At 36.1% G+C, this 10467-nt stretch overlaps 1 protein-coding gene and 1 pseudogene across 1 annotated transcript; both read left to right on the forward strand.

The window, feature by feature from the left end:
* LOC102861864 (olfactory receptor 10AG1-like) lies at window positions 1–945 on the forward strand. Its single transcript, XM_006902271.1, has one exon. The coding sequence runs from the start codon at window positions 1–3 to the stop codon at window positions 943–945; it is 945 nt and encodes a 314-aa protein (XP_006902333.1).
* Window positions 946–8104: 7159 nt separating this feature from the next.
* Window positions 8105–8587, forward strand: LOC102846651 (annotated as a pseudogene).
* Window positions 8588–10467: the final 1880 nt, after the last annotated feature.

Raw genomic sequence — 10467 nt, forward strand, 5'->3', positions numbered from 1 at the left:
ATGAAACAGGAATGGAAAACAATAGAAGGCAATATTTCTACGGTGACACAATTTATCCTGCTGGGATTTTCTGATCTTTCAAATCTCCAAGGGTTTTTGTTTGGATTGTTCCTCAGCATTTATATGATTATTGTGATTGGAAATAGTCTCATTATAGTACTGATCAAAATTGAACCTGCACTACAAAAACCAATGTATTTTTTCTTGGCAAATTTTTCTTTTTTGGAAATCTGTTACGTGTCTGTCATTCTCCCTAGGATGTTGGTGAACCTTTGCACTCAGGATAGAAGTATTTCTTTACTGGAATGTGCCACCCAAATGTGTTTCTTTCTTATGTTGGGCGCCACTGAATGTTTCCTCCTGGCGGTGATGGCTTATGACCGCTATGTGGCCATCTGTAACCCTCTGCACTATCCTCTAGTCATGAATCAAAAGATGTGTACCCAGTTAGCAGTTGGCTCCTGGATCATAGGAATGCCCATCCAGATAGGGGAAACAGCTCAGATTTTTTCCCTGCGGTTTTGTGATTCAAATACAATTAATCACTTCTTTTGTGACATCCCTCCCATTATCAAACTGGCCTGTGGGGACACATCTCTTAATGAGATTATTACCTTCGTACTAGCTGTGGTGATTGTTTCAGTCCCTTTTACGTTAATACTCGCGTCATACAGCAAAATCATTTCCACCATTCTGAAATTACCAACGGCCTCGGGAAGAGCTAAAGCCTTCTCCACATGTTCTTCGCACCTTCTGGTAGTGCTTTTGTTCTTTGGCTCTGCTACCATCACCTACTTCAGTCCTAAATCCAATCATTCTGCAGGAAGAGACAAGCTGCTTTCCCTTTTCTATACCATTGTGACTCCCATGTTTAATCCCATGATATACAGCCTCAGAAATAAGGAAGTTATTGCAGCATTGAGAAAACTATTGTTTAAAAAATAGTACTTTTAGGGGAGCTCTGGTGGCCTAGTGGCAAGGAGCTGCAACTACAATCCTAGAGGTGCACGGTTCAAATCCACCAGATGCTCTGCCAGGAAAGGAGGGACAATCTCCTCCTGTACCAGTCAGATCTGGTTTGACGGTACACGCACACAAAAATGATAAAATTTAAAAAAAAATTTAAAAATAGTACTTTTTAAAAAGGCAACAACCTAAATGTTTGTAAACAGATGGCTGTTGTATTACATTTAAAATAATATACACTCCACGCTAATGATCAAGTTTGGATAAATGCCATCACATGGGTGATGTGTGGCAACATTTTGCTGACTGAAAGAAGAAAATGGCACAAGACTAAATACTTTGATCTATCCTGTATGAAATAAATAACTACATAGAAACCAAAGATTACTAGTGATTGCAAAGTGAGAGATGAAAAGGAATTTGTACTTGGGGATTTATGCTAATGTAAGTAATAGAATGATAATCGTTGAAGAAAATGAAGACTATCTTAAAAATTGTTGAATTTGTTTTGTTGTTTTATTTCACAATATATTTTCTACATCAATATTATAATGAGCTTAATTATTATAGTTATCATTATATGGTACATACAAATGAAATAATTTAAGTCTTTGTATTTTCCCAGTGAGAAATTACTCACTTACACATTATTGCTAACTTGAAGTACTTAGTTTTTTATTATATTTAGCTCCATATTTGGTAAGTTTGTTTTCATATCCATATGTAATCAATAATACCTTTTCATAAATATACGCCTAACCTATACAAACCTTTATAATAACTTATTAACAAATTCAAACTGTATCATTACTTTAGTCTATTCAAGACTAGTTACATAAAAATGAGTTGTTTTAATTTTTATACTATATTTGCTAACTTTTTTTGGTTTTACATTGCAATCTCTGGCTAATAGTAGATAAAAATGATCTTTGTTGAATGAGTGATTTAAAGATCAAATGAATGAATTTTGCTATCCATTTCTTCACAATTCTGCAAATATCAGAATATAAGTAAACATTGAATGTATGCTTATGTGGAGTTTAATCTTCAATATTACTCTAATATGGATTATTAAGGTGAATAAAAAATATAATTCATTAACACAATAATGTTGTTATATGTCATCCAGTCACCTGCAAATCAGAGCAAAGATAAACTCTGCCCTATCTTGAGCCAGTGTCACTAACTCTGATACACCTACCCCCTTTATCTAAGTTACTGTGTCAATCCATCTCACCCAGGGTCTTCCTTTCCTGTGCTGTGTCTCTATCCTCTTAAGCATGATGTCCTTCTCCAGGATTTGTTCCTCCTGGCTACATGCCCAAATTATGTGAAATGGAGCTTCAAAATCCTTGTCTCCAAAAGCAGCCTGGTTTCCCTCTCTCCAGTTCAGACCTATTTGTTCCCTTAGTCGTCCATGGAATGTTCAATACTCTTTCTCAACACCACAACTCAAAGGCATCAGTTTTGTAAAACCTAGTTATTGTCTTGCTCTCTAATACATATCAAGTAACAGCAAAGTCCATAGCCCGAATCAGGAGCACTATAGACTCCAGACTGACATCAGTGAAGACATATAATAAATCAAGTAACCTATAATATACTGCAATATAATGAATAATAGTAGGAAACTGACCCAGTTTGGAGTAGGAATTCATCCTTAACCCTTGGCAATTATTCTGAAGTCTGGATCTAAGGAATCTAAATTATATAGATTCTAAAGGTTCTACATAATTTGACTTATAAAGCTAACTTATAAGTTATAATAGAAGTCATTAAGTTAATTATATGAATATTAGTAATCCAACTTTTGGATAAAAATATGTGTGACATAGAGAAATACTTAGGCTTATATAAAGAGTATATCATGTATGTGCAGACATAATAAAGGTGCAAAAAGAAATTGATTGCCATTTATAGTCTAACACATATTTATGTGCAAATTGCAGGGTATGCCAGAAATAAGACTGAATGGCACAATGTCAAGAGAAAGACAATAATTAGTGAGAATTTATATAAATTGTGAGAACATAATAGATTGTTTAGGCTTTATATTTCTAACAAAACAGGTGTGTATGAAAAATAAAGAGGTGGATGGTTATTCTAGTTGAAATGTCTTCCTTGAACATAAATGCTAATTAAGCTTGTCTCTAAAGTATGTTTAAACATAAAGCTGAATAAGAATGATGATTACTAATTTAAAAGTCTATATATTGAAATGGAGATGGAATAAAGATGGAATATCAGCCTATAGCAACTGATAGTTAACTCATTATGTTTTTTATTGCTTTGTAACACATTTTATTAATATACAAGAAACAGAACTTCTCCAATACAAAGCATGAATTATAGGGTATTGATTTATAAGAAAAAAGTCTTCATGTTAAAGGAAAGCAAGACTTGCTAACACTGTAGGAAAACCATAGTTTGTTAATAACCAACTTACCTAATAAAATGTGGAAATTATCAAATAATATTATTAACATCACAAGCAAGCAAAGTACTGCTGAAGATCTTCAAAACCAGCTAGAGCAGTGCACTGACAGGGAACTGCCAGAAGAAGTCTTAAATAAATAGCAAATTTGAATCTTATATTTCATCACCAGAAACAAGGACATGTAAGAATATCTTTTTTCTTTTTTTCAATTTTTTTAGACTTCTCTTTTTTTATTAATTTTAATGCAGGTTTACAGAGACTTAGGGTTTCCAGTCAGTCATTGTTGCACTTCTCTGCAAAAGAATTTCTCTATTACACATACAAGTACACAAATTCCAGTAGAAATTTTCTTAGAGATACACTGAACAATAATTTCAAAATACTTAACCATCATTTTGAACCACAGATATTTATAGGAGTCACTCTTGAGGCAATTGGAAAAATTGCACAGCCTCCACTCTCAATTAATTACATGCAAAAGTACAAAATCTAAGAAGAGTGTAGTAACTTGTATTTCTAACTGAATCAGTCTTATAGATGAAACATGAAGTGAAAGGAGTTTAAATAAGTGTCTCAGTATTGAAACACTTTGTCCTGATTGGAGTTTTTGATCTTCCAGATCTCCAGAAGTTTCTACCTGGCATGTGTATAGTCTGTTATGAACATCTAATATAGCTTTCTTTCTTTGACTTGCTCTCAACTATTGTCAGTCAGTATCTTTCTTGTAGTAGTGTTCTATCAAGTCCTATATCCGAGTCAGAACTTTCTAGTTCTTACTTGAGAAGGCTTCTGGACTTCTTTGGAAGTCATCCCTTTGACACACTGAGAAAATCATTGCTTAAAAAGCAATATGACAACATAGAAATATCCTAAATATCTGCCAAAAGATAAGATCTATCTGACATTGTTGATGTCATAGAGATTCTGGCTGAAAGCAAAGAATACCAGAAGAATGTCTATTGTGCTTTATTGAGTATACAAAAGCATTTGACTACGTGGGTCATAATGAGTTGTGGCTAACATTGAGAAGAATGTGGGTCCCAGAGCACTTAACTATGCTCATGCTAAAATTGGACCTTAACCAGGATGCTGTTGTGTGAACAGATCAGGAGAACAAACATTATGTGGTCTAAATTTAAGGAGTGAGTATGTCATGGTTGTATTATCTCTCTATATCTATTTAATATGTATGCTGAGTAAATTATTCAAGAAGCTGGATTCTATGAAGAGGAATGTGGCAATCAGGATTGGAAGGAGATTCATCAATAACGTATGTTATGCAGATAAGAGGAACTTGCTTGCTGAAAGTAAGGGCAACTTAAAGTGCTTGTTGAAGATCAAGGAAAGCACCGTTTGGTATGGATTGCATCTCAATGTCAAGAAAAAGATTGTTACCATTGGAACTTTGGCAACATCATGATGGATTGAGAAAAGTTTGAAACTGTCAATATCTTCATCCTGCTTGGATCCACAATTAACACCCTTAGTACCAATTGCCAGGAGAAAAAAAATATATGCATGCATTGGGAAAATCTACAGTTAGGGACCTCTCCAAATTATTGAGGAGTAATGATGTCAGCTTGAGAACTAACGTGTATCTGATTCAGACAATGGTCTCTCCGACTACTAGCTATGCATTTGAGAGCTGGAAAATGAAAGAAGACAGAAAAATAATTCACACCTTTGATCTGTGGTGATGGAGAAGAGCACTGAATATCCCGTGGACAGCCAAAAGATAAACCATATATGTCTTAGAGAGCGTGCAGCCAGAGTGTTCTTTGCAGGCAAGAATGAGTCCTGCTATGCAATGTGTATTACCTTTTTACAAAATATTCTATAATATTATAATAGACCTGATATTTCCTAAGTCAAAATACTTTATTTCTCTTCTAACATATGATCTGTAAAAACCATTGGCTTCTATCAATTTATTTGATATAAGTGAGATCATAAAATATTATCCTTGTGAGTTTACTTATCTCATTCAGCATGAACTTTTCCACTTTCTTAAACATTTCTATGTGTATCAAGACTGTATTTCTCTTTATAATTATTTTGAGTTGTATATATAAAAATGTTAGTATTTTGACAGATGTTGTTGTTGATTTAGTTAGGCACCATTGAGTCAAGTATGACTCATAGTGACCCTATAAGCAAAAGATCTGAACCCTGTTCTATCCTGCACCGTCCTTACACTTCCTGACACACAGGTGCCCATTGTGGCAGTCACTAAACCAATTAACCTGGTTAAGGGTCTTCCTCTCGTTTATTGACCCTCCACTCATCCTAGCATCATGTCCTTCTCCTGGCAGCATGTTTTAAATGTGTGAGACAAAACCTCATCATTCTTGTCAACTCACAGATGAGACTCCAGTGGGTTTTCAAAGAGTATATACTACATGGGAAGAGACTGCTTATTTTTCTCCTGGAGGAAAATACCTGCCTTTGTGTTGGCAGCTCATCTCCCTATTCAGTAGGCCACCAGAGCTCTATCTCATCCCTAGAGAAAAAGAAACACAAACTTTCAGAGGGGAAAAAAAAAGAATGTTTCTTAATAGTTTATTGTACAGAAGAATTTCCTGAAAAAAACCCTATGGTCAAGAGGCAACAGTGGTGAATGAGAAAGTGCAGGCTGTTCTGAAGGACTTGACAACAAATAAGGCCCCAGGAATAGACAGAATATCAATTGAAGTATTTCAACAAATACATGCTGCCCTGTAAGTGCTCACTAGATTGTACCAAGGAATCTGGAGGACATTAACCTGGCCAACTGACTAGAAAGAGAGCCATACTTATTTCCATTAAAAAAAATATGACCCCATATCGAGCAATATCATTAATATTACATGCAATCAAAAACCTTCTAAAGATTACCCAAATGACTGGAACAGTGCATCAGTGCATTGACAGAGCACTGGAAGTACAGGCTGGTTCATGGCATTAGAGATATTATCACCAATGTCAGATGGATCTTGGCAGAAAGCAGAAAGTACCAGAGGAAAGTCTATCTGTGTTTCATTGACTATGCAAAGGCATTTGACTGTGGATCACAACAAATTGTGGCTGATCTTGAGGAGAATGAGAATCCTAGAACATTTGACTGTGCTCATGCAAAACCTATACTGAGACCAGGAAGCAGTCCTCAGAACAGAGCACGGAAATGCTGCATGATTCAAAATTGGGAAAGGAGTGTGTCAGGAATGTGTCCTGTCTTCATATCTTTTCAATAAAGATGCAGAACAGATAATTTGGGAGGTTGGGCTTTACAAAGAGGAATGTAGTATCAGGATTGGAGGAAGACTCATCAACAACTTATGATATGCAGAAGATACAACCTTGCTTGCTGAAAATGAGGAGGACCTGAAGCACTTGCTGCAGAAGGTTAAGAACTGTAGTCTTCAATATGGATTGAAGTTCAAACACCAAGAAGAAAAAGATTCTCACTACTGGGCCAATTACATGGACCATGATGGATGGACAAGAGATTGAGGTGGTTAACAATTACAACTTGGTTGGCTCCACAATCAACACTTTCGACATTAGCAGTCAGAAAACCAAATATGAACCAAAGAATGGGAAAATCTACTGTCAGAGACCTCTATCCAGAGTACTGAGAAGCAACAATGTCAGTCTAGAGACTAAGGTGCCTGATCCAGGTCATGGTCTTCACAATTACTTTCTATGCATCAGCAAGCTACACAATGACTACGGATGATGGAAGAAGAATTGATGCCTTTGAGTTGTGGTGCTAGAGGAGAGTCTTGAACATACCGTGGACCACCAAGAAAACAAATAAGTCTGTTTTGTAGAGGGTGAAATTAAGTTTCTCCTTGGAGACTGGAATTTTGAAGCTCTGTCTCTCATTCTTTGGACACGTGGCCAGGATGGAAACATTATGAACATTATTGGTGAAAAAATTATATTTGACAGGGTAGGGGGACAGCACAGGAGAGGAAGACCCCCAAATGACATTGATTGATACAGTAACCAGAAAAATGGGGTTATGTGTGTTGGTGTCAGTGAGACTGGCTCAAGTAACTTGATGGCACATAACAACAACAATAGTTTAATTCATTATCATTTTATAGCAACAGACCTACTCTTATGTTGTATTGGGGGGAAATTATGAATTAATATCCCTGTTTTACAAGGGAAAGTACAAAAAACCAAGAAAGGTGAAGTAACCTGCTCTTCTGATTAAATTTTTTCTACAGATGAAACACAAAAGGGAAAATACATAAGGCAATTTCTGTACTGTAATACAATTTGTACTTCTGAGATTTTTCTGATCTTTCAAATCTCCAGGCATTTCTATCTGGTATGTTCTCCATAATTTACATCATCATTATCATTGGAAGTAGCCTCATAACAATACTAACTAGGCTAGATCCTACACTATAGAAACCCATGTATTATTTCCCGTCATTTTCCCCCCTTTTCTGAAATCTATTATGTTTCTGTTACTCTGTGTCAAATGTGATAATGGTTATCCATAGTGGACAGTGTTTGGTGGAGCTCCCTGATTAAAACAAGCTTGGAAGCAGGAATGGCATTTACTTCTGAAATAGCTTGCCTCCAGAAACTCTATGAACCTGGAGAAAGGATGAAAGTTATGCAAGTGTTTAGGTCTTTTGTTCTCTGGGTCTCTATGAGTCATCTACAACTCAATGGCACTTAACAAAAACAACTCTACGCAATCTTTGGACTCAGTAGAGAGGCATTTCTTTGTGGGAATGTGCCACTCAGGTGTGCTTCTTTCCTATGCTGGGGATCATTGAGTGTTTCCTCCTGGTAGTGAAGGCTTATGACCGCTGTGTGGCCGTTTGGAGTCCTTCACACTTCCCAGTCATTAATGAAAAGATAGATGTGTGTTCAGCTAGCACTTTGCTCTTGGATCATTGAAATTCCAGCCCAAATAGGACAAACTGCTGAGATATTCATGCGGCATTTTTGTGATTCTAACAAAAACGAAGCACTTTTTCTGTGACCTACTGCCTGTTCTAAAACTGGTTTGTGGGGATATGTTTGTGTACGAATACCTACTGATGCAGTAGCTCTGTTGTTTGTTGCAGTTCCATTCATGGTGATACCTCCTACAGGAAAATCATTTCCACTATTCTGAGATTACCATCATCCTCAAGAAGGGCTAAAATGTTCTCTACAGGTTCATCCCGCCTATTATAGTAAACTTATTTTTGAATCTTAAGACCCAAGTCTACTCATTCATATGGATTAGATAAGGCTCTTTCTCTTTTCTAAACCATTATGATATGATGGAGCCGGAGCATAGCCGAAGCACAGACATCGTGGGAGAACAGTCTGCACACAGATGTACTCCAGATACCTGTGCAAAAGACCGGTCTGAGGATAGAGTGTGAGAAGAAACTTGTTCTCTAAGTTCTGCAAACAGACAAAAAAAAAGAGACTTGAGTCTCGCAAACGAGCTCAAGAAAAGTAACTCTTCCCGATAGATGAATATTCCTTTGTTCTCGGCAGTTGCACGGCAGTTGCAGTTATATTAATTATAACAAGTTCTAATCAGAAGGAGATTGTGCACAATATGTTATTCATTTTTTCTTGCTTATTTGTCAAAAGCCTTTTGTCTTAATTTCTGGGAACTCAGCTCTCCACCTTTTCGGGCTCAGTAAGATAAATCTTAATGTTTCTACTTTGTTCCCGTATCCAGCCTGCATGGGCTCCATAATGTAACCTTCAAAGTTTCTATTTTTCTGTGAACCATCTCTTTGTTGATAAAAGGTATAAAAATAAAGACAGGCTACTGCCGAGGGCGGTCTTCACCATCTGCCTGGTGGTTTCTGTCCTGCTTTGTTTCAGTAAGTTGTTTGTCTCTTGTGTTTTTATTTACTCCTTTCTTCCAGGCATCATTTCCCCAGAGAAGTAAAATAAGTGGTCCCCGACATCTGGCGCTCAAACGTGGGGCTTCAAGAGATCTCTGGGAGAAACTGAAAGGTATGGTAAACTTTCGGCAGAGCCTTTAGAGGACATTGCAATTAAAAGTCCCTGAAAGGGGAATTCCTGGAAGGAACCGAAAGGGAAGAGTAGTTTTGGGGATTACGAACATAGAATTGCAAATAAGATATAAAAAGAAATGTTAAGGCTAAAAAAACATAAAAGAGTCATAAATAAGAACAAAAGAAAGAAAAGTGATGCTATAAGAAATGCAAAACAGCCAATAATAAAAAAGAAGTGTTAAAATTCAAAACAGAGGTCTCTAAATGTTTGTACTAATTGTCTTGGTTTTTTGGTCTATATTTGTTGTTACAATATTGGTTAATAATCTTAAGAGAAAGCTTTCAAAAATTTTATAATTATGGGTAATTCTTCATCAATGCATGAAGAATATATAATTATAATAAAAGGATTGTTAAGCTCTATTGGTTTAACATTTAGTATGAAAACTATTAAACAGCTGTTTGAAAATGTTAAGGAAGAGTGTTATTGGTTTCACTGTCAAGATAAAGTGCAGTTGAATTTAAAAGATTGGGAGCAGGTTGTTGAAGAGCTGCGAAGAGCCCATCAACAAGGAAGAACATTAGATGTTAAACAATGGGCTTTATGCTCTTCTATAACTCAAGCATTAAGATTATTAGAGGCTTCTTCTGGGAAAAATTCTGTCAAGAGCGATAAGGAAAGTATGTGGGATGAGGTTTTAGAAAAAACTTCCCTTAGCCCTCAGAGAGACAAAAAGAAGGAGAAAAATGATGATTCTAGTAACCAAACAGAAGAAAGTAACGAAGATGTAATTGTAGCTGAGTTAAATACTTTAAAATTAATGGTTGGCGATATTGCAGGAAAGTTTAATCAGCAAGAAGATAAAACAAAAGAAAAAACAAACTTGTCTATGTCATCATCTGCACCGCCTCTGTTATTCCCAACTGAAATTCTTGAGCCAACATTGCCATCTAGTAAACAAAACCAAGATAAATTTAAAGGCTATAATGATGGATTTTCTCCACACCCTACTGCTGAAGAGTTACAGCAGGTTCTTCCTTTATCCAATAAAGCAGATGATTAATTTTTCACATTTCCTGTTATCAGAAATC

Source organism: Elephantulus edwardii, unplaced genomic scaffold, assembly GCF_000299155.1.
Source record: "Elephantulus edwardii isolate Elephantulus edwardi_28Jun2011 unplaced genomic scaffold, EleEdw1.0 scaffold00389, whole genome shotgun sequence".
Taxonomy (NCBI): Eukaryota; Metazoa; Chordata; class Mammalia; order Macroscelidea; family Macroscelididae; genus Elephantulus; species Elephantulus edwardii.

Coding starts and splice junctions, on each gene's coding strand:
- LOC102861864 (XM_006902271.1), top strand. CDS start 1: ATGAAACAGGAATGGAAAACAATAGAAGGCAATATTTCTACGGTGACA.